General features: G+C 46.9%; 2 protein-coding genes across 4 annotated transcripts in view; one reads left to right on the top strand and one right to left on the bottom strand.

Moving 5' to 3' along the window:
• Positions 1 to 9,143, top strand: part of LOC138654452 (polyadenylate-binding protein 1-like) — a 29,672-nt gene extending 20,529 nt beyond the window's left edge. The window contains exon 11 of the mRNA XM_069743445.1: positions 9,129 to 9,143. The gene's annotated coding sequence lies outside the window, so the exon portion shown is untranslated. The remainder of the gene's footprint in view (positions 1 to 9,128) is intronic.
• The window catches only part of LOC138654454 (gastrula zinc finger protein XlCGF66.1-like), a 257,585-nt gene continuing 239,614 nt past the window's right edge, over positions 6,817 to 24,787 (bottom strand). For 2 of the 3 annotated variants that reach the window (XM_069743448.1, XM_069743449.1), the window contains exons 3-4: positions 21,015 to 21,396; positions 6,817 to 7,663 (exon numbers count right to left, since the gene is read on the bottom strand). In XM_069743448.1, coding sequence (XP_069599549.1) covers positions 7,455 to 7,663; positions 21,015 to 21,396 — 591 coding nt within the window. In that variant the 3' untranslated portion in view covers positions 6,817 to 7,454. The remainder of the gene's footprint in view (positions 7,664 to 21,014; positions 21,397 to 24,787) is intronic. The other variant, XM_069743451.1, reaches the window with a different exon arrangement.

Genomic DNA, 24,787 nt, shown 5'->3' with positions numbered 1-24,787 from the left:
GGTGGAACTCGGATACCGAGAAGGAGGCACCAAAGCCAAAGGCTCTGCCTGGAACCAGCTGACGGTAGGCAGCAGAAGGTCCACATGAAAAAAAAGTTGCAAGGCCGCGAGTTGACCGCAGTTACCGAAACCCACAGTCCTACAGGGGGAGCTTGTCCACTTGGCACTATGGAACCAGCCTTGATTGCCAGATCCCGCAGCCCACATAGGAAGCATCTAAACTGCAGGCACCATGGAGTCGGCTAACCCGACCGCAACCCGACAGGACAACGTATTGGAGGCAAAGTGACCTTGACACTACCCGGAAACAGCTGGCGTGCTGGAACCAGGCTGGGCAGGAGGGAGTACCCGTGCCAAAGACACTGCCGAGAACCAGCTGACAGTACTGGAACCCGGATGGGTAGCAGAAGGTACAAGAGCCAATGGAACTGCCGAGGACCAGCTGATGGTACTGGAACCCGGTTACTAAGCAGGAGGTACCCGTGTCAGAAAGCAATACCAAGGACCACCAGACGTTGGTGGATCTCAGATACCGGGAAGGATGCACCAAAGCCAAAGGCTCTGCCTGGAACCAGCTGATGGTACTGGAACCAGGATGGGTAGCAGAAGGTACAAGAGCCAAAGACACTGCCGAGAACCAGCTGACGGTACTGGAACCCGGATGGGTAGCAGAAGGTACAAGAGCCAATGGAACTACCGAGGACCAGCTGATGGTACTGGAACCCGGTTACTAAGCAGGAGGTACCCGTGCCAGAAAGCACTACCAAGGACCACCAGACATTGGTGGAACTCGGATACCGAGAAGGAGGCACCTAAGCCAAAGGCTCTGCCTGGAACCAGCTGACTAGACAACGTATTGGAGGCAAAGTGACCTTGACACTACCCAGAAACAGCTGGCGTGCTGGAACCAGGCTGGGCAGGAGGGAGTACGCGTGCCAAAGACACTGCCGAGAACCAGCTGACGGTACTGGAACCCGGATGGGTAGCAGAAGGTACAAGAGCCAATGGAACTGCCGAGGACCAGCTGATGGTACTAGAACCCGGTTACTAAGCAGGAGGTACCCGTGTCAGAAAGCACTACCATGGACCACCAGACGTTGTTGGATCTCGGATACCGGAAAGGAAGCACCAAAGCCAAAGGCTCTGCCTAGAACCAGCTGACGGTACTGGAACCAGGATGGGTAGCAGAAGGTACAAGAGCCAAAGACACTGCCGAGAACCAGCTGACGGTACTGGAACCCGGATGGGTAGCAGAAGGTACAAGAGCCAATGGAACTACCGAGGACCAGCTGATGGTACTGGAACCCGGTTACTAAGCAGGAGGTACCCGTGCCAGAAAGCACTACCAAGGACCCCAGACGTTGATGGAACTCGGATACCGAGAAGGAGGCACCTAAGCCAAAGGCTCTGCCTGGAACCAGCTGACGGTACTGGAACCAGGATGGGTAGCAGAAGGTACAAGAGCCAATGGAACTACCGAGGACCAGCTGATGGTACTGGAACCCGGTTACTAAGCAGGAGGTACCCGTGCCAGAAAGCACTACCAAGAACCACCAGAAGTTGGTTGATCTCGGATACCGAGAAGGAGGCACCAAAGCCAAAGGCCCTGCCTGGGACCAGCTGATGGTACTGGAACCAGGATGGGTAGCAGAAGGTACAAGAGCCAAAGACACTGCCAAGAACCAGCTGACGGTACTGGAACCAGGATGGGTAGCAGAAGGTACAAGAGCCAATGGAACTACCGAGGACCAGCTGATGGTACTGGAACCCGGTTACTAAGCAGGAGGTACCCATGCCAGAAAGCACTACCAAGGAACACCAGACGTTGGTGGATCTCAGATACCGAGAAGGAGGCACCAAAGCCAAAGGCTCTGCCTGGAATCAGCTGACGGTACTGGAACCAGGATGGGTAGCAGAAGGTACAAGAGCAAAAGACACTGCCGAGAACCAGCTGATGGTACTGGAACCCGGATGGGTAGCAGAAGGTACAAGAGCCAATGGAACTACCGAGAACCAGCTGATGGTTCTGGAACCCAGTTACTAAGCAGGAGGTACCCGTGCCAGAAGGCACTACCAAGGACCACCAGACGTTGGTGCAACTCGGATGCCGAGAAGGAGGCACCTAAGCCAAAGGCTCTGCCTGGAACAAGCTGACGGTACTGGAACCCGGATGGGTAGCAGAAGGTACAAGAGCCAATGGAACTACCGAGGACCAGCTGATGGTTCTGGAACCCAGTTACTAAGCAGGAGGTACCCGTGCCAGAAAGCACTACCAAGGACCACCAGACGTTGTTGGAACTCGGATACTGAGAAGGAGGCACCTAAGCCAAAGGCTCTGGCTGGAACCAGCTGACAGTACTGAAACCCAGGGGGACCTATTCAAGATTGACTGCTAAAGAACCAGCTAATGGTGCTGGAACTCAGATATGCAGCAGAAGGTCCACATGAAAAAATAAGTTGTAAGGCCGCGAGCAGGCCGCAGTTACCGAAACCCACAGTCCTACAGAGGGAGCTTTGTTATGATCAGGTTACCTTGGAGCAGCATGAAAACTTTCACTGGAGTAGGTGGTAACTATACTGACCGCAAACCCTGATCTTATCACCGCAACTAGAAGTAGCCGTGGGGTGTGCCTAACAAAACCTAGACACCTCGACACAGCCGGAGAACTAAATACCCCTAAAGGTGGAAATAGGAATACTATCTTGCCTCAGAGCAGATCCCCAAAGGATAGGCAGCCCCCTGTTGTGAATTCTGCTCTTGGGCTCCCTCCGGTGGTTGAACCCAGGACAGGGCCCAGTACTAAACGAGAGAAAGGTTTGTTAAACTATTAGATACACAGGTCTCCCTTCCACATACAGGGGTCACAGGGCAGAAAAGAAAAGGGGCCCCCAATACTGCACAGGGGCGACAGGAAGCATCCGGTGAGACTACACCAGGAGGCCTCTACAGCCATCGGTAGCACAGACATGGGAGAAAAGGCGCCCATACTCAGCAAATCACCCCCGAGCACAGGCTCTGAATGCAGGCATTGCAAAACTACTGTCCCTTGAAATGCTCTCATTCAGGCTGGTGGAGACTGACACCTTCCGTAACTTCATGGCATTGGCAGTCCCACAGTACAACGTGCCCAGCCGCTTTTATTTCAGCAGGCAAGCCGTCCCTGCCCTGCAAAAGCATGTGGAGGGAAAAATTAAACATGCGCTACTAAACGCGTCAGTAGCCAGGTCCACCTGACCACCGATGTGTGGACCAGTAACCATGGACTGGGAGGATACCTTTCCCTCACTGCCCATTGGGTAATTGTTGTGGAGCCGGGTACAGATCTTGAGAGTGGCGCTGTACATGTTCTGCCAACTCCAAGGATTGCAGGAATCCAGTCTGTACACATTGACTCCTCATACTCCAGTTCCTCTGAATCATTGCTGCAGGAGCCATCACAGTCTACCTCCACATGGAACCGTGAAGGCTTACCTGTTACGACCGATATGAACACAGTCATGGCCAAACGTCAACAGGCCGTATTGAAATTAATTTCTTTGGGGAATCGAAGCCACACAGCACAGGAGCTCTGGAATGCCATCAATTAGGAGAGCGACGTGTGGTTTGTGCCAGCGAATCTCCAGCCAGGCATGGTAGAGTGTGACAATGGCCGAAATCTGGTGGCAGCTCTGGGCCTAGGCAATCTCACTCACATCCCATGTCTGGCACATGTGCTCAACTTGGTCGTGCAGAGTTCTTTGAGGGACTATCCGGATCTTGATGCACTGCTGCACAAGGTCCGCCTTGAGTGTGCTCACTTGCGGCGTTCCAGCATGGCAAGATCGCGCATTGCAGCTCTGCAGCACTGATTCCGCCTTCCGGAACATCGCATCATATGTCACCTACCCACCAGGTAGAATTCAACGTTACATATGTTGGAGCGGTTGTGTGAGCAGCAGGCAGCAGTAATGGAGTACCAGCTGACAATGATCCAAAGCACACCGCCAGGGCAACGAAGGAGTGGCTTCGTAAGAAGCATTTCAAGGTCCTGGAGTGGCCTAGCCAGTCTCCAGATCTCAACCCAATAGAAAACCTTTGGAGGGAGTTGAAAGTCCGTGTTGCCAAGCGAAAAGCCAAAAACATCACTGCTCTAGAGGAGATCTGCATGGAGGAATGGGCCAACATACCAACAACAGTGTGTGGCAACCTTGTGAAGACTTACAGAAAACGTTTGACCTCTGTCACTGCCAACAAAGGATATATTACAAAGTATTGAGATGAAATTTTGTTTCTGACCAAATACTTATTTTCCACCATAATATGCAAATAAAATGATAAAAAAACAGACAATCTGATTTTCTGGAATTTTTTTTCTCAGTTTGTCTCCCATAGTTGAGGTCTACCTATGATGTAAATTACAGACGCCTCTCATCTTTTTAAGTGGTGGAACTTGCACTATTGCTGACTGACTAAATACTTTTTTGCCCCACTGTATACTGTGTATATATATACAAACATATCAATTAGTAAGTTAATCACCTGGAGAGAAAGCCGGCTGGCAAGGGAGCAGACAGAAAGCACATGGTAGCAGCCATCTTGTCAGTGTCCGTCTGTCGTCAATAGTCAATAAAGTCAGTTGAAAGTACAATCGCGCATGCAGAGATTGCCACGTGACGCGTGCGCGGGTCGCGCTATGAATTGTGTCTAGCAGCACAGGCCCAAAACAAAGCCGCAAAAGCGCGGGCGCCGTCACCTAGCAACACCAGGATCAGACAGACAGTAAAATACAAACACATAATGAATTTGTTAGCGTACGCGCAGTATATCTGTTATCAACATAAAAAAGGTGAGCCTGAGCGACTATATTGCAATTATTCATTGATATAAATAGATTGAATAATATATGGACTAAACATAGAAAGATAGCACAGAAAATATCAACTATGAGGCTAATATGCATCGGCAATGATTGCGATACACAGAAGCACAAAATGGCTAAAAAATTAAATGAATTAAATTAATAAAGAAGGGTGAAAAGCATGTGAAGGCACAAATTATTGAAAAAGAAAGAAAATGAAAAAAATATATAACATAAAAAAATGAAACATATATAGAGTACAGACCAAAAGTTTGGACACACCTTCTCATTTAAATACTTTTCTGTATTTTCATGACTCTGAAAATTGTAAATTCACACTGAAGGCATCAAAACTATGAATTAATACATGTGGAATTATATACTTAACAAAAAAGTGTGAAATAACTCAAAATATATCTTATATTCTAGGTTCTTCAAAGTAGCCACCTTTTGCTTTGATGACTGCTTTGCACATTCTTGACATTGTCTTGATGAGCTTCTAGAGGTAGTCACCGGGAATGATTTTCACTTCACAGGTGTGCCCTGTCAGGTTTAATAAGTGGGATTTCTTGCCTTATAAATGGGGTTGGGACCATCAATTGGGTTGAGCAGAAGTCTGGTGGATACACAGCTGATAGTCCTACTGAATAGACTGTTAGAATTTGTATTATGGCAAGAAAAAAGCAGCTAAGTAAAGAAAAACAAGTGGCCATCATTACTTTAAGAAATGAAGGTCAGTCAGTCCGAAAAATTGGGAAAACTTTGAAAGTGTCCCCAAGTGCAGTTGCAAAAACCATCATGCACTACAAAGAAACTGTCTCACATGAGGACCGCCCCAGGAAAGGAAGACCAAGAGTCACCTCTGCTTCTGAGAATAAGTTTATCTGAGTCACCAGCCTCAGAAATCGCAGATTAAAAGCAGCTCAGATTAGAGACCAGGTCAACACCACAGAGTTCTAGCAGCAGACACATCTCTACAACAACTGTTAAGAGGAGACTTTGTGCAGCAGGCCTTCATGGTAAAATAGCTGCTAGGAAACCACTGCTAAGGACAGGCAACAAGCAGAAGAGACTTGTTTGGGCTAAAGAACACAAGGAATGGACATTAGACCAGTGGAAATATGTGCTTTGGTCTGATGAGTCCAAATTTGAGATCTTTGGTTCCAACCACCGTGTCTTTGTGCGACGCAGAAGAGGTGAACGGATGGACTCTACATGCCTGGTTCCCACCGTGAAGGAGGACGTGTGATGGTGTGGGGGGTGCTTTGCTGGTGACACTGTTGGGGATTTATTTAAAATTGAAGGCATACTGAACCAGCATGGCTACCACAGCATCTTGCAGCAGCATGCTATTCCATCCGGTTTGCGTTTAGATGGACCATCATTTATTTTTCAACAGGACAATGACCCCAAACACACCTCCAGGATGTGTAAGGGCTATTTGACCAAGAAGGAGAGTGATAGGGTGCTACGCCAGATGACCTGGCCTCTACAGTGGTTTGGAGTGAGCTGGACCGCAGAGTGAAGGCAAAAGGGCCAACAAGTGCTAAGCTTCTCTGGGAACTCCTTCAAGATTGTTGGAAGACCATTCCCGGTGACTACCTCTTGAAGCTCATCAAGAGAATGCCAAGTGTGTGCAAAGCAGTCATCAAAGCAAAAGGTGGCTACTTTGAAGAACCTAGAATTAAGACATCATTTCAGTTGTTTCACACTTTTTTGTTAAGTATATAATTCCACATGTGTTAATTCATAGCTTTGATGCCTTCAGTGTGAATTTACAGTTTTCAGAGTCAAGAAAATACAGAAAAATCTTTAAATGATAAGGTGTGTCCAAACTTTTGGTCTGTACTGTATATAAGAAAGTTAATGAAAATAAATATAAAAAAATAATAATAAAATAATAATAAAGAGATAGATGATGTAATAGAGTAAGATAACACAGAACCACATGAGAATATTTAATAACTATCACACTGTATAATGCATACTGAATCTTTATTGAACCATTAGGCAAAATACAAAAATACAAAAAAGAAACCCGAAAGTCTCCTTCAACAAACTGCCCGAGACTAAACATGACTTTATAAATAGATGAAAAAGGTCAAAATGCAGGGAAAAAAATCTGAAACAAATCGAGGAGGCTGGCCCATGACAATACATGGTACATATACATAAGTCTCAAGTCGTACTGAACTGCCAATCATCCACGATTAATGATCCAGAATATAGGAAACAAACACTTGTTAGATAAGTGTCGGACCCAGCTGAACAATTAGAATAAAGGAAAACTCAAAAAAACATAAATGAAGATATGGTACTGTGAATAGACGCTTCAGGAAAGAGATCTGATGACTAGAAAATAAGGCCGGGTTCACATTGCGTTTACAGCAGCCCGTTCAACACATACGTTAACGGGCTGCTGATGCAAGTGCCGGTATGGCAGCACGCTAGCGCAGATAGAGCATCTGCTAGCTCTATCTGCGCTAGCAGTGACGGACTAGGAAACGCTGCAGCCCGCGTCTCAGGGTCCGTCACTCAATGACGGCACATCCCTAGCGCACGCCCATTGTGCGATGCATCCCACATAGGAATTAATGGCGGCCTTAACGGACTACGTTACACCGTGTTTATGCCGCGGTGTAACGTAGTCCGTATAACGGGCGCCCATAACGCAATGTGAACCCAGCCTAATTCTCTGATGAAAATAGCCATAATACTCCAAGCAAGCACCAAGGTGAGAGTAAGATGTAAATCCTCTCCAGGGAAAGTGAATGTGCTTCCATCACAGAACAACGAATACCAATGTCTACTGGTCCAGGGTATATCTAAAAAAAATAGAAATAGAATAGAGATGAGCCATATAACTAAACAAAAAGACATATAATTATGGTGTGTATTTTAACCATAGAACCCAGAAAACGAGAATTCCTCCTTTAGACCTCCAGGGGACATGCTCTTTAAATTGAAAATCCAACGGGACTCCCGGCGAAGGAGGTCCTTAGTTGGATTCCCACCCCGAATGTTGCCAATAACCTGGTCCACCATCATTACACGTATTTTGTGATGTCTACTCCCATGGTGTTCTATATTGGAAATGTGCTGCTGAATTCTGCGTTTGATTTCTTGGCTACTTTGTCCCACATACTGTATATCTTTGGGCATTGACAGATAAGAATATATATCACACTAGATGGTGGCCTGATCCTAACGCATCGGGTATTCTAAAATATGTGGACAGAACTTGTTCAGTAAACGTGACTAAACTATGTGGCACTGTGACTGACAGAACTTGTTCAGTAAACGTGACTGAACTGCGTGGCACTGTGACAGACAGGACTTGTTCAGTAAACGTGACTGAACTACGTGGCTCTGTGACTCACAGAACTTGTTCAGTAAACGTGAGTGAACTGCATGGCACTGTGACTGACAGAACTTCTTCAGTAAACGTGACTGAACTGCGTGGCACTGTGACTGACAGAACTTGTTCAGTAAACGTGACTGAACCACGTGGCACTGTGACTGACAGAACTTATTCAGTAAACGTGACTGAACTGCATGGCACTGTGACTGACAGAACTTGTTCAGTAAACGTGACTGAACTGCGTGGCACTCTGACTGACAGAACTTGTTCAGTAAACGTGACTGAACTGCGTGGCACTGTGACTGACAGAACTTGTTCAGTAAACGTGACTGAACTATGTGGCACTGTGACTGGCAGAACTTGTTCAGTAAACGTGAGTGAACTATGTGGCACTGTGACTTACAGAACTTGTTCAGTAAACGTGACTGAACTATGTGGCACTGTGACAGACAGGACTTGTTCAGTAAACGTGACTGAACTGCATTGCACTGTGACTGACAGAACTTGTTCAGTAAACGTGAGTGAACTATGTGGCACTTTGACTTACAGAACTTGTTCAGTAAACGTGAGTGAACTGCATGGCACTGTGACTGATGGAACTTGTCCAGTAAACGTGACTGAACTACATCACACTGTGACTGACACACTATGACTGCGCCTGTCGCTGATTGATCGTGTGCGGCTGGCGCGACCAATCAGGGACGCGGGATTTCCATTACAAACAGACAGAATTAGACAATATAGTAGATTCCTCGAGCGACAGTTTGAATAAGGTTTAAAGTGCCTGGAAACATTGGGAGGGTAACATTATCAGCTGCAACCATGTAGGGGCAAATATTGCAACCACCACATGGAAATGACTCCGTGAGGTGATTCCCCGTGCCCAATCTAGTGGTTGGTCGTTAGTTGATTCTCTTTCTCGTTTCCAGTTCGAGCGTTTCCGGTCTTTGGCTCCGGAGGCAGAAACCATCGGTTTGGATTGCCCAGCGGACCTTTGGCTCGTGGCATCGGGGATGCTGAAGATCTGATAAGGTCGTCGTTGGCTCCCAAAACATGGGAGGCTTATCAGATGGCTTGGTCTTCTTGGGAAGGGGTCTTGGCATCCTGCCCGGGTGGAGGTAATGCTGATGATCAGGTGGGGATTTTGTTGTCCTGGATTAGCCGTGGTTTGGATGAGGGTTGGTCGTGGGCGAAGGTATCACGCTTGCTGGCGGCTTTGGCGTTTGGTTTCAAATTGAGGGGGCAGTGTGATTTGTCTAAAGCTTTCCTGGTGAGGCAAGCCGTAAAAGGTTTCCGGAGACAATATGGTAGGTTGGATTCCCGGCGTCCCGTGTCTTTTGCGATGTTGGAGCGATTGGGTGAGATTTTGGGGGACTGTTGTGGGTCACTGTTTGAACAACGTCTTTTCAGTTTGGCTTTCTCGTTGGCATATTTTGGTGCAATGAGAATTAGTGAACTGGTGTCTCCTAATAAGTATACAGCTGGGGGAGTTTTGGCAAGGGATGTTCTCTTGTCTGAAGGGCGTGTGGAGTTCTGGTTGCGTCGATCCAAGACGGATCAGATGGGGCGCGGTAGAAAAATTGAGTTGGGTGCGGTAGTTGGTTCACTGATGTGCCCAGTTAGTTGTTTGAAAAGTTTTTGGGGGCTAGGGCCTCGCAGGGAGGGATCTTTACTTTGTCATGAGGACGGTTCTGCTTTGTCAAGATATCAGTTTCAGATGATTTTCAAGAGAGCGCTTGATGTATTGGGGTTGGATGATTCGCGTTTTACTCCTCATTCCTTTCGGATTGGGGCAGCTACGGATGCGGCTGCGGGAGGTTTGGATGCGGAGGCTATCAAGCGTATTGGGAGATGGAAGTCGAATAGATATCGCAGTTATGTTAGGTGTTAAGTGGGGGTGTGTGTTTTCGTCCTGGAAAGGTTCGTTTTGATAAATCGCGGTCTTTAGGTGGTGGATTGAACTTTGTGTTTGTATTTTTAGGTTCCTTACCGTTTTTGGTGTGGATTTTCGGCCATTCCTATGTGCATTGGGGAGCCCGGCGCGCTGACGTACGGTCGAAGGGTAGACAACTCGGTTTCGATCGGTCGGTAGCAGTGGTCCGGTGGATTGGTTTTAGAGGTTTGTCCTGGAACAGGGTGCTGAAGGAGATCAATGCTGCGGTAGTTTTGGACAGGTCACCGTAGATTTTGGTGCTACACGTGGGAGGTAATGATTTGGGTATGCGCCCATTTAGAGAACTAATTAAGGACATCAAGCAGGACTTGTTGCGGTTGTGGCAGTTATATCCGGGGATATCGGTGGTCTGGTCGGAGATTGTACCGCGAAAACGGTGGAGGAATATGCGGTCCTTGGAAAAACTTAATAAGGCCAGGATCAAGGTCAACAGAGCGGTGTCCGCGTTTGTGGCCAGGAATGGTGGAGTAGCCGTAAGGCATTTTGAGTTGGAAAAAGGTGACGGGGCGTTCTGGCTGGCAGACGGTGTGCTTCTGAATGCCGTTGGGATTGATTTTTGGGCACTTGGGCTGCAGGAAGGTGTGGAGAAGGCCATAGCGTTTCGGAGTGGTGGGGTCTCAGGTCTTTAAGGTTTCAAAGTCCCTCGTTGTGGTGGCTGGGGGGAGTCCTTGGAGTTGATGGAAATTGGGTTGGGGGGATTCATTGGCTTATGGCTCCCCGTTATTTTGTGTTAAAACTGGTTTTGGATCTGGTGACTTGGGGGGTTCCGGCGGGGGTGGTCGGTTCCCCGGGAATTGTAACGTGAACAGGGAACCCGCTGGGGTTTTGGTGCTCCTGAGCCAGGCGGTATCGGCTGGGAGTAATTTGGTTTTGGTAACGTTCACGTTGTGCTGTGTGTTTGATCACCAGATCCATGGGAGCTCCAAGGACCCCTCCTAGTTTAAAGTTATTGGATGTTATAATTTATTATGTTTGTTTGTATTTAAATAAAAAGGCTGCAGTGGCCGACATTATTCCAAAAGAATATGTAGTTTGAGTCTTTATTTAGGGGTAAGAGGGCATGGGTTATGGGGGGGGGTTATTAAAAGGGAAGGTTTGTGCTGTTTATCTACCCCAACTGCTCGACATTACCAGGGTCAAGAGCTAGAGGCTGAGTCAGCAAGGAAAGCCAAAACTTTTTCCTGCTGTTCCGGCTTTAAAAGCGGTTTTCCTACTCCCAGATAAGGGAGCCTTTGAGGCCTTGTGTAGCCAGACGATGACGCTGGCTCAACACCTCGAGCCTTATGTGCTATTTTGCTTTTTCCACTACCACCATCATTACCAGCTGGCAACGACCGCCCACGGCCTCTTCCACCAGACTTCCTCATTTTTGGGAAAATGTAACCAAAATAACAACCGTTATATGGTACTATAAAACAAGGTAGGTGTATATAAACTTGTTGAGAATTTAAATCTCCCTTTTTTGGGGGGGAGACTGCACCTAAACTCAGGCCCAGTGTATTTCACTACACAATGTAAGTGGCAGAACGTGGCTGGAAGATATACGACAAACAGAACTGACGTAGATCCACTTAGTGCCAATTTAAATCTCCCTTTTTTGGGGAGGAGAATACACCCAAACTCAGGCCCAGTGTATTTCACTACACAATGTTAGTGGCAGAACGTGGCTGGAAGATATATCAAAAAATACAAGGACTGTAGTACAATTTCAATCTCCCTACAATGAGCTCAGGACAAGTTTGGCAGCCAGCAATAAAAAGGACTGCTGCACACAAAAGTGTGGAGTGGTCAAATAAACAAGATAACTGTGCAGAAAGGAGCAACAGGATTTTTGCTTTTCAAAAAGCAGTTGGTTTGCACAGCGGCGTACAAACAGCAATGCAGCTATCAGGGAGCCTTATAAGGCAGCCTAATAAGCTACAGAGCTGATGCACAAAAATATAAACTCCACTGTCCCTGCAAAGAAAAGGTGGTGTTGGACAGTGGAAATCGCTACAGCACAAGCAGTTTCGGGGTTAATCTTCCCTCCCTAACTATATCCCTTCTTCTGATGCAGCTGCAGCAACCTCTCCCTATGCTAAGATCGGCAGAAGTAAGATGGCGGTCGGCGTGCATGCCCCTTTATAGCCCCTGCGTCGCCGCAGAAAGCAAGCCAATCACTGCAATGCCCTTCTCTAAGATGGTGGGGACCAGGACCTATGTCATCACGCTGCCCACACTCTGCATCCTCCTTCATTGGCTGAGAAATTGTGCTGAAAACGTCATACGAAACACGACTTTGGCGCGCTGATCGCCGACCTCGTGGCCGATCCCACATTAGGATTGGGTCGGGTTTCATGAAACCCGACTTTGCCGAAAGTTGGAGATTTTTCAATTTGTCCGATCCTTTTCACTCAACCCTAATTATCACTCTGTTTTCGTGAAATATCTAATGTTTTCATCCCTTGACCAAGGCATTGCACTATTTAACGCTTTTCAGCAGTAGAGAAATCCTTTTTATTTCTCATATTGCTTGAAACCTGTGGCCTGCTTGATAATGTGGAACATCATTTTTAAGTAGTTTTCCTTTAATTAGAATCACCTGGAAAACTAATTATCACATGTGTTTAAGATTGATTTCAGTGAGCCATTGAGCCCTGAGACACAATACCATCCACGAGTTTCTTTGAAAAACAAAACAATTAAATCTTTATGACACTTAAATCCAATTTGCATAATAATTTGGAACATGGTGTAGACCTTTATGGCCTGCCTCTCTGGAACAGAAAAATTATATAATAGCCCCATTGAATATTAGATAATGGCCCCATCAATAAGATTAATAGCACAATCATAAGGACTATGAGGAAGGAGGTCTTGACACCCCTGTTCTGAAAACACATCCCCGAAGTCAGACAGGTATTCCGGCAGAGACCGGGTATCCACCCTGGCTAACCGGGTGCCCAACCAGTGTCCTTGACAATACTCGCTCCACTTTACCACCTCCCGAGTCTGTCAGTCCACTACAGCATTGTTCAGCATACGCCAAGGTAGTTCAAATGCCACAGGAGAGGGCAAACTATCTAGCACATAACACTTGATTAATTCTGAGTGCATTGCCCCTATCAGCAGATGTATCATTCGAATGACCTGAGTAAAATACCCCTGGCTCAAGGGTACAGAGTCAATGGCAATTGTGGGCATAGACTAGACAGTTTATGTGTCTTGAGACCCTTGTCCTGGACGAACCTGGCATTAATCTGATAAAACACTGCCTCACTGTCTAGAAAGGCTTAAATAACCACTTTAATTTTACCAAAATGGATCTTGGCTGGTAAAAAAATTGTGACCTTACCACAGAGGAAATATATACACCTGGGTTGTTAACTTACCCACAACCCGGGCTCCTTACTTTTCTCGTGGCTGTTTGCGGTTATGTATGGAAGGACAAGTACCCACAAAACGATCCTTCTCACCAACAAAACACACTTCCCCTGTATGCCAAACTGCAGTGGGACAAATAAACAAGCCATTCCCGCCAAATGCATTGGTTCTTTGGTTGAGTAAGCCCTAGGTTCCCTTGACCCCGGATCCCTCGAAAATTGGGGTGTCTGTTTATGTCTCTGCTGAAGACGGCAGTCCACCTGGATAGCCAGAGACATGGCCGCCTTCATCCTTTACCCTCACAGAAAGCCCTTGACAGAACTGGACCACCTACGAGACTCGGAGCAATACACCTCCACTGTCCGGTCTCCCTGCGGAAGCTCACAGTTTAGATTCGGCCAGAGAAACAAGGTCGGGGTCATCGTATATATGACCCAGAGCCTGAAAAAAAATCCTCAACCGTCTGAAGAGACAGAGTCACACGGAATACAAAATGCCCAGGCGATCCCCACCCATTGCTCCTCGGTACCTGAGTAGTGATTATGTAATATAAAATAAAGTTTACAGGTTTCCCTGAAAACAACAAACATCCCAACTCCTAGAGAACCTATCTGGCAATGTGATCTTGGGCTCAACTAAGGGTTGCCTGAGAGCCCTAAGCCTGAAGTGTTAGGGGTTGCCAAACAACTGGGCGCAAGTCTGCCAAGCTGAGTGGCTGCACTTAACCTGTCAGAGCAGCCGCCGGATCCATGATGGATCAAAAAAGTTATGGGCCAGTGTTAATATCACGAAATACCTTGTGACTGTGGGCGCTAACCAGGTCCCTAAAAATAGGGGAGCTCTAGACTATCCCTGTTTCCTTGGATTACTTTTGAAGAATGAGACACCTGGTTCACGTGCTTTGCTGTGCTCCTATATCAACCCTTATCTGTTCCCTCCCCCACCCAGGAAGGTGAGAAGCCAAAGTGTGTAGGAGAACACTAACCAGACAAACAAGGGAAGACGGACAGAGATAAATGAAAATAAGAATCTTATAAAATACACTCATTAAACAACAGAGTGGAACACACGGGAGTAAAAGGAAGGAGAAACCAAGTAGGAGAGGATGAGGATGTGCACACAAAAAAAACTGAGCAACAATAACAAATCTCCAAACAAGAACTACACCTCCAACTCCAAACCAGGCAGTGAGAGCTAGCACTGACAATTCCAAAGGTGATCATGTATAGTAGAGGGGAGTGGCAAACATTAAAGAGCTGACAGATTGACCCTTGCACTGCCAGCAAGGAAAAAACCTGCACCATTTAATAAGATGGTGAAGTACTTCTAGTACCAGTAGAGGGTGAAACGTACGTCTTTATAGGATCTAGAATGCTACAAAGGCCCATACAGGGCTCATGGATTCTGTTATTGTGGATATACAGTATGTACTGGATTTATCATATCTGGACTTGGCTTCAGGACACACATTACAATGTACGGCACTGTATATGACACATAATCAGTGTCTGGCCCACGAAGAACCATCTCCAGAACCCCACTTTTCAACTACGTGCAAATGTGACATTATCCTTAATCACAAATTTGTATAACAATGAACTGGGTAGATTGTTCAATTAATAAGATGCTGCCTGTGTCCGTACATAATGATTCAATTATAAAGTGTCAAGTGCTGCTTATATAAGAGGGTGGTGACCCATTCGTGCACGTGGGCCCACCGGAGGAGCCAGTCCAAGCCTGCATATAATTTATGATGTCCTTTAGGAGCTGTTAGTGCACTTCGGTGTATGCTGAGTTCGGTAGAAGAAGCTGTCGACCAGATGATCATTTATCCGACAACTATGAGGCTTTACAATGCATGGAGGAAGAGTGGAATTGTAATGTACAAAGAACAAATGGCTTTTCTTATCTAAAATTGACATCGTATTCGCTTATCTTAATAAAACTCATGCTGGAATAAAATGCAAAAAGGAGCATACAAATTTGCAACAATGTACTCGGCAAGCTGTGACTGCCTTTCTCGGTACATTATCTACCTTACCCTACATAAAAAGAATATTCCAAATAGAAAATGTTTGGCCATTTCCACAGAAAGATTTGGTTTCCGTAAGTTTTTCATGTGTAGGAGGCCCCACTAACGCTCATTAGAGCAGTCTATACTTCAAAATGTATTCACTATCGTTTGGACAACTTTTCTCAGGAGCTTTCAGATTTTAGGAAAAGAGGCGTTCTTGAAAAATGTGCAACTGTTTCCATAGTTTTTTCACCCCTACATACAGTTCTTATTTCTCTTTCAATCCCAGATAAATGCTGCTATAAAACAACAGCAGACATTAACCCCTTAGCGACCGCCGATACGCCTTTTAACGGCGGCCGCTAAGGGTACTTAAACCACAGCGCCGTTAATTAACGGTGCTGTGGAAAAAGTAAATAGCGCCCCCCAGAGTCGGATTTTCTCCGGGGTCTCAGCTGCCGGGGGTAGCCGAGACCCCAGAGAACATGATTCGGGGGGTTTTTAACCCACCCCGCATTTGCGATCGCCGGTAATTAACCGTTTACCGGCGATCGCAAAAGAAAACGCGATCTCTTTTTAATTTCTCTATCCTACGATGTGATCGCACATCGGAGGATAGAGAAAAGGGGTCCCAGGTAGCCCCCCAATACTTACCTATCTCTCCCGATGCTCCTCGTGGCTCCCGGTGGGCGCCGCCATCTTGAAAATGGGCGCATGCGCAGTGCGCCCGCCGGCCCCGCGAGAATCTTTGGGGTCTCGGCTCCGGGGGTAGCCGAGACCCCAAAGAGCATGATCGGGGGTCGGTTTTAGCGACCCCTGTTTTGCAATCGCCGGTAATTAACTGTTTACCGGCGACCGCAAAAAAAAAAAAAAAAAAAGCTAAGTGTAATTCTCTGTCCTCTGATGTGATCGCACATCAGAGGACAGAGAAATAGGGGGATTCGGGGACCCTGCCATACTCACCTGTGTCCCTGGATCCTCCTGCTGCTCCTCCTGGCCGCCGGCATCTTCTGGGCAAAAGAAAATGGCGGGCGCATGTGCAGTGCGCCCGCCATCTGTCTCCATCTGCCGGCCGGCAGGAGAAGAGCAGTTGGGGCTAAAATTAGGGTTAGGGGTAGGGTTAGGGGTAGGGCTAGGGTTAGGGGTAGGGTTAAGGCTAGGGTTAGGGCTAAATTTAGGGTTAGGGTTGGGGCTAAATTTAGAGTTAGGGTTGGCGCTAAATTTAGGGTTAGGCTTCTTTCACACGTCGGTACGGGGCCGTCGCAATGCATCGGCTCGACATACCGACGCACGTTGTGAAAATTGTGCACAACGTGGGCAGCGGATGTAGTTTTTCAACGCATCCGCTGCCCAATCTATGTCCTGGGGAGGAGGGGGCGGAGTTACGGCCACGCATGTGTGGTCAGAAATGGCGGATGCGACATACAAAAAAACGTTACAATGAATGTTTTTTTGTGCTGACGGTCCGCCAAAACACTGATCCAGTGCACTACGGACGCGACGTGTGGCCATCCGTCACGATCCGTCGGCAATACAAGTCTATGGGCAAAAAACACATCCTGCGGGCACATTTGCAGGATCTGTTTCTTGTCCAAAATGACGGATTGCGACGGATGCCAAACGACGCAAGTGTGAAAGTAGCTTTAGGGTTAGGGTTGGGGCTAAAGTTAGGGTTAGAGTTGGGATTAGGGTTAGGGTTTGGATTAGGGTTGGTATTAGGGTTAGGGTTGGCATTAGGGTTACGCTTGGGATTAGGGTTAGGTTTGGGATTAGGGTTAAGGTTAGGGTTGTGATTAGGGGTGTATTGGGATTAGGGTTAGGTTTGAGGTTAGTGTTGAGATTAGGATTAGGGGTGTGTTGGATTTAGGGTTTTGATTAGGGTTATGGTTAGGGTTGACATTAGGGTTGTTTTGGGGTAAGGGTTGGGATTATCGTTAGGGTTAGTGATTAGGATTATGGATCGGGTTGGGATTAGGGTTAGGGGTGTGTTGGAGTTGGGTTGGAGCTAGAATTGGGGGGTTTCCACTGTTTAGGTACATCAGGGGGTCTCCAAACACGACAGCCAATTTTGCGCTCAAAAAGTCAAATGGTGCTCCCTCCCTTCTAAGCTCTGCCGTGCGCCCAAACAGTGGGTTACCCCCACATATTTGGCATCAGCATACTCGGGATACATTGGATAACAACTTCTGGGGTCCAATTTCTCTTGTTACCCTTGTGAAAATAAAAACTTGGGGGCTACAAAATCCTTTTTGTGGAAAAATATATATATATATTTTTTTTATGACTCTGCATTATAAACTTCTGTGAAGCACTTGGGCATTCAAAGTTCTCACCACACATCTATATAAGTTCCATGGGGGGTCTAGTTTCCAAAATGGGGTCACTTGTGGGGGATTTCTACTGTTTAGGCACATCAGGGGCTCTCCAAACGCGACATGGCGTCCAATCTCAATTCCAGCCAATTCTACATTGAAAAAGTAAAACGGCACTCCTTCTCTTCCAAGCTCTGCGGTGCGCCCAAACAGTGGTTTACCCCCACATATTGGGTATCAGCGTACTCAGGAGAAATTGCACAACAACTTTTCTGGTCTAATTTCTCCTGTTACCCTTGTGAAAATAAAAATTTGTGGGCAAAAAGATCATTTTTGTAGAAAAAATGCGATTTTTTTTTTTTCACGGCTCTACATTATAAACTTCTGTGAAGCACATGGGGGTTCAAAGTGCTCACCACACATCTAGATAAGTTCCTTAAGGGGTCTAGTTTCCAAAATGGGGTCACTTGTGGGGGGTTTCTACTGTTTAGGCACATCAGGGGCTCTCCAAACGCGACATGGCGTCCAATCTCAATTCCAGCCAATTCTACATTGAAAAAGTAAAACGGCGCTCCTTCACTTCCAAGCTCTGCGGTGCGCCCAAACAGTGGTTTACCCTCACATATGGGGTATCGAGAAATCGCACAACAACTTTTGTGGTCTAATTTCTCCTGTTACCCTTGTGAAAATAAGAATTTGTGGGCGAAAAGATCATTTTTGTGTAAACAAAAGCGATTTTTTATTTTCACGGCTCTACGTTATAAACTTCTGTGAATCACTTGGGGGTTCAAAGTGCTCACCACACATCTAGATAAGTTCCTTAAGGGGTCTAGTTTCCAAAATGGTGTCACTTGTGGGGGGTTTCCACTGTTTAGGCACATCATGGGGCTCTGCAAACGCAACATGGCGTCCAATCTCAATTCCAGCCAATTCTGCATTGAAAAAGTCAAACGGCGCTCCTTCACTTCTAAGTTCTGCGGTGCGCCCAAAAAGTGGTTTACTCCCACATATGGGGTATTGGCGTATTCAGGAGAAATTGCATAACAAAATTTATGGTTACATTTCTGTTTTTACACTTGTGAAAATAAAAAAAATGGTTCTGAATTAAGATGTTTGCAAAAAAAAGTTAAATGTTCATTTTTTCCTTCCACATTGTTTCAGTTCCTGTGAAGCACGTAAAGGGTTAATAAACTTCTTGAATGTCGTTTTGAGAACCTTGAGGGGTGTAGTTTTTAGAATGGTGCCACACTTCATTATTTTCTATCATATAGACCCCTCAAAATGACTTCAAATGAGATGTGGTCCCTAACAAAAAAATGGTGTTGTAAAAATGAGAAATTGCTGGTCAACTTTTAACCCTTATAACTCCCTAACAAAAAAAAATTTTGTTTCCAAAATTGTGCTGATGTAAAGTAGACATGTGGGAAATGTTATTTATTAACTATTTTTCGTGACATATCTCTCTGATTTAAGGGCATAAAAATACAAAGTTTGAAAATTGCAAAATTTTAAAAATGTTCGCCATATTTCCGTTTTTTTCATAAATAATCGCAAGTAATATCGAAGACATGTTACCACTAACATGAAGTACAATATGTCACGAAAAAACAATCTCAGAATCAGCGGGATCCATTGAAGCGTTCCAGAGTTATAACCTCATAAAGTGACAGTGGTCAGAATTGCAAAAATTGGCCCGGTCATTAAGTACCAAATTGGCTCTGTCACTAAGGGGTTAAACAGTTCTTGTATCTTTCACATCCACATTCTGGCTGTATTTTGCAACCATATTTAATTTGTATTTTGTCTGAATATATAACTAAAAATTAACAGAACACAAACACTAAAGAGCTGGCGACGGAGAAGAATATCCGACTTCTCTTTTTATCCCGCGGTCACCACTCACCTGGGCGGTGATCTGTAGGGGTCTCGTCTTTACACCGCTGACCGCCCCTCACATTAGGGGTCTCCTCTTTACACCGCTGATCGCCCCTCATATTAGGGGTCTCCTCTTTACACCACTGATCGCCCCTCATATAAGGGGTCTCCTCTTTACACCGCTGATCGTCCCTCATATTAGGGGTCTCCTCTTTACACCGCTGATCGCCCCTCACATTAGGGGTCTCCTCTTTACACCGCTGATCGTCCCTCACATTAGGGGTCTCCTCTTTACACCGCTGATCGCCCCTCACATTAGGGGTCTCCTCTTTACACCGCTGATCGCCCCTCACATTAGGGGTCTCCTCTTTACACCGCTGATCGCCCCTCACATTAGGGGTCTCCTCTTTACACCGCTGATCGTCCCTCACATTAGGGGTCTCCTCTTTACACCGCTGATCACCCCTCATATTAGGGGTCTCCTCTTTACACCGCTGATCGTCCCTCACATTAGGGGTCTCCTCTTTACACCGCTGATCGCCCCTCACATTAGGGGTCTCCTCTTTACACCGCTGATCGTCCCTCACATTAGGGGTCTCCTCTTTACACCGCTGATCGTCCCTCACATTAGGGGTCTCCTCTTTACACCGCTGATCGCCCCTCATATTAGGGGTCTCCTCTTTACACCGCTGATCGCCCCTCACATTAGGGGTCTCCTCTTCACACCGCTGATCGTCCCTCATATTAGGGGTCTCCTCTTTACACCGCTGATCGCCCTTCACATTAGGGGTCTCCTCTTTACACCGCTGATCGCCCTTCACATTAGGGGTCTCCTCTTCACACCGCTGATCGCCCCTCATATTAGGGGTCTCCTCTTTACACCGCTGATCGCCCCTCACATTAGGGGTCTCCTCTTTACACCGCTGATCGCCCCTCACATTAGGGGTCTCCTCTTCACACCGCTGATCGCCCCTCATATTAGGGGTCTCCTCTTTACACCGCTGATCGCCCCTCACATTAGGGGTCTCCTCTTCACACCGCTGATTGCCCCTCATATTAGGGGTCTCCTCTTTACACCGCTGATTGCCCCACACATTTCTCTTTGGACCATTAATATTGTTCAGATCTTTTTCCGGATCCAAAATCTGCAAAACAAATATTGTAAAAGTCCCCGATGATCGGAGAAGTCCCTGGGGTTGTCCTTTTACTGGAGAGAACTGAGGAGACACAGACGGGACTGACATCGTTATTACATACAGAGAATTATAGGCCGTGTGTATTTAGTCCTGACTATTACCTGGTGATGTGCGGGGCCGGTGCTCCTCCATCATCACCTCCTGGTACCGATCCTTGGGTCCTTCTAGATACTCCCATTCCTCCATGGAGAAATAGACGGTGACGTCCTGACACCTTATAGGAACCTGACACACAATGATACCGTCATCACCCAGAATCCTCCAGTGCTGTCCTGTATAATGTCCCAGCATTCCCAGCAGCGTCACCTCTCCAGTCAGCAGCTCAATCATCTTGTTGGCGAGTTCTAGGATCTTCTGGTCATTGATCTCCTCATGTATCTGGGAGTGAGGTGGAGGCTCCAGGATTGGGCTCAGGGTTCCTCCCCGTCCTTCAGACACAGGGGCCTGACAGCGATCACTAGAGATCTTCACTACTATGTAATCCTGAGTGTGGAGACATTAATAATATCACTACAGACATCTCCAGAGTCCATCACCTCTCCGGTCATATCCCCTGTTATTCCCATAGATAAAGAGGTCATGTGATGACATCAGAGCCTCTCTCCTCTCCGGTCATATCCTGTTATTCCCATAGATAATGAGGTCATGTGATGACATCAGAACCTCTCACCTCTCCGGTCACATCCCCTGTTATTCCCATAGATAATGAGGTCATGTGATGACATCAGAGCCTCTCACCTCTCCAGTCATATCCCCTGTTATTCCCATAAATAATGAGGTCATGTGATGACATCAGAGCCTCTCTCCTCTCCGGTCATATCCTGTTATTCCCATAGATAATGAGGTCATGTGATGACATCAGAACCTCTCACCTCTCCGGTCATATCCCCTGTTATTCCCGTAGATAATGAGGTCATGTGATAGACTCAGTCTGCTGAAAATCATCTTTTAACTTCCATCTTTTAAATTACATCTTTTTAATTATGATTCTGAATTAGACTGAATTCTAGAATGCATTTGGCTACTCATCACTACTACAATATTATCATCATCTGCACCATCTAATCGAGCTGTTCTCCTCTTCCCACAGGTATGCACTGACTTTACCCAGCTCTCCCTGGCTCCAGAATATCTCTGTATACTGCATTGATTTTCCATGGTATGCACTGACTTTACCCAGCTCTCCCTGGCTCCAGAATATCTCTGTATACTGCATTGATTTTCCATGGTATGCACTGACTTTACCCAGCTCTCCCTGGCTCCAGAATATCTCTGTATACTGCATTGATTTTCCATGGTATGCACTGACTTTACCCAGCTCTCCCTGGCTCCAGAATATCTCTGTATACTGCATTGATTTTCCATGGTATGCACTGACTTTACCCAGCTCTCCCTGGCTCCAGAATATCTCTGTATACTGCATTGATTTTCCATGGTATGCACTGACTTTACCCAGCTCTCCCTGGCTTCTGAATGTCTCTGTATATTGCACTGACTTTTCTATGCTTCCCCTGGACCTGAGTGTCTTGGTGCAGCACATATAATCCTTTTAGTATGCTTTCTTACCTATGAGCTTGTTTCCATGACCTGTTTTCATGTATCCCATTGTGTGATCCTGGCATCTCTTTGAGTGGTCAGTCTTACCCCTCCCTCACTTTATGACCTTTGCTTAACTCTCTACATCTGGTCTCCCATACCCAGCCACCCCCTCATTCACACCTGATTGCCCTTAACTGGGGATATATTCACATGCAGGAGTCTGCTATAGACTCAGTCTGCTGCAAATCATCTTTTAAATTACATCTTTTTAATTATGATTCTGAATTAGACTGAATTGGACTGGAATTGACTGGAAGGTAACAGAACACCAACCACTACAATGTTTCGGTTTCTTTTCTCTTTCACCCCAATACTACTTTCCTTCTTACAATCTCCTGCAATCCCTCCTCCTAGTAAGGAACTAGTCATTTCTTCCTCCATACTCCCCAGCCATCTCACCTTCCCCTCAGAACTGTTCCTCCACATACAATCCTTTTTATCCAGACACACACGGCCAATCATGTCCTATCCTGCTCCCACCTTCTAATGATCTGTCTGTTACTCCTCATTGCTGGTGACATATCCCGGCCCTCCCCAATTCATCCCCACACTCGTTTCTAACCCCCTGCCACGATCCTCCGCACGTTTTCCCAACCACGACAACCTCATACCCATTCATCCAGCCCCCACTCCCCCGCTCCCCCTACTTGGAGCACTATGGAACGCACGCTCCATCTGCAACAAACTGCCATTTATCCATGACCTCTTCATCACCAACAAACTCTCCTTCCTCGGCCTCACTGAAACCTGGCTCACCCCCTCTGACTCGGCCTCTCCAGCTGCGCTCTCCTATGGCGGATTCCACCTCTCTCACACCCCTCGCCCCAGCAACAAACGCGGTGGAGGAGTTGGCTTGCTCCTGTCCGACACCTGCTCCTTTACTCCAATCCCGCTACCACCCTCCGCTACTCTTCCCTCGTTTGAGGTGCACTCTGTCCGCATCTATTCCCCCTCCAACCTCCAGCTGGCTGTCATCTACCGCCCCCCAGAACTAGCCATCTCCACCTTTCTCGACCACTTCACCACCTGGCTACTTCATTTCCTCTCTGTTGACATCCCCACTATCATCATGGGTGATTTCAATGTCCCCATTGACACTTTCACCTCAGCTACCTCTAAACTTTTATCACTGACTGCCTCCTTTGGCCTCACTCAATGGTCCTCTGAGGCCACTCACAAAGATGGCCACACGCTGGACCTCATCTTCACCCGCCTCTGCTCCCTTACTAACCTCACTAACACACCCCTCCCCCTGTCTGACCACAACCTACTGACATTCTCGTCCCTCTCCTCTCCTAGTGTGCAACCCCCACTCCACAAACTCACTCACCCTCGCAGAAATCTCAAACATCTCAACTTACAATCACTCTCTGAGTCCCTTCTCCCTCTCACAGACATAGCCTCCCTTCATGACACAGATGCTGCTGCCACTTTTTATAACACCACAATAACAACAACACTCGATTCGGCCACCCCACTCATGCATAGTAAAACTCGTACAATTAACAGGCAGCCCTGGCTGACCAGCCTGACCAAAGAATTGAGACGGGCTTCCAGGATTGCTGAGCGGAGATGGAAGCGATCCCACTCTGCCGACCACTTCACTGCATACAAGCAGTCCCTCGCCAGCTTCAAGTCTGCGCTCACTGCCGCAAAACAAACTTACTTCTCATCCCTCATATCCTCCCTGTCCCACAACCCTAAACAGCTTTTCAACACTTTCAATTCTCTACTCCGTCCCCCCGCACCTCCTCCCTCCCCCCTCATTTCTGCTGATGACTTCGCCTCTTTCTTTAAACAGAAGATCGACACGATCAGAGAAAGCTTTGGCCCACAGCTCCCACTGCCCCTCTTAGCTGCTCAACCCTGCTCCTCCAAAACCAGCTTCTCCACCATGACAGAAGATCAGCTCTCCACCCTCCTGTCAAGATCACACCTCACCACCTGCACGCTTGACCCGCTCCCATCCCACCTCATCCCTAACCTTTCCACGGTCTTCATCCCAACCCTAACACACCTCTTCAACCTCTCACTCACAACAGGTGTCTTTCCCTCATCCTTCAAGCATGCCAAGATCACACCCATCCTCAAAAAGCCCTCCCTCGACCCATCCTCTGTGTCTAGCTATCGCCCAATATCTCTTCTCCCTTATGCCTCCAAATTGCTGGAGCAACACGTCCATCTTGAACTGTCCTCCCACTTCTCCTCCTGCTCCCTCTTTGATCGGTTACAATCAGGCTTCCGTTCCCATCACTCAACTGAAACTGCCCTAACT

The sequence above is a fragment of the Ranitomeya imitator genome, unplaced genomic scaffold (genome assembly GCF_032444005.1).
Source record: "Ranitomeya imitator isolate aRanImi1 unplaced genomic scaffold, aRanImi1.pri SCAFFOLD_313, whole genome shotgun sequence".
Lineage (NCBI taxonomy): Eukaryota > Metazoa > Chordata > Amphibia > Anura > Dendrobatidae > Ranitomeya > Ranitomeya imitator.
Note: the sequence above shows the minus strand (reverse complement) of the source record. Positions and strands in the feature narration are given on the sequence as shown.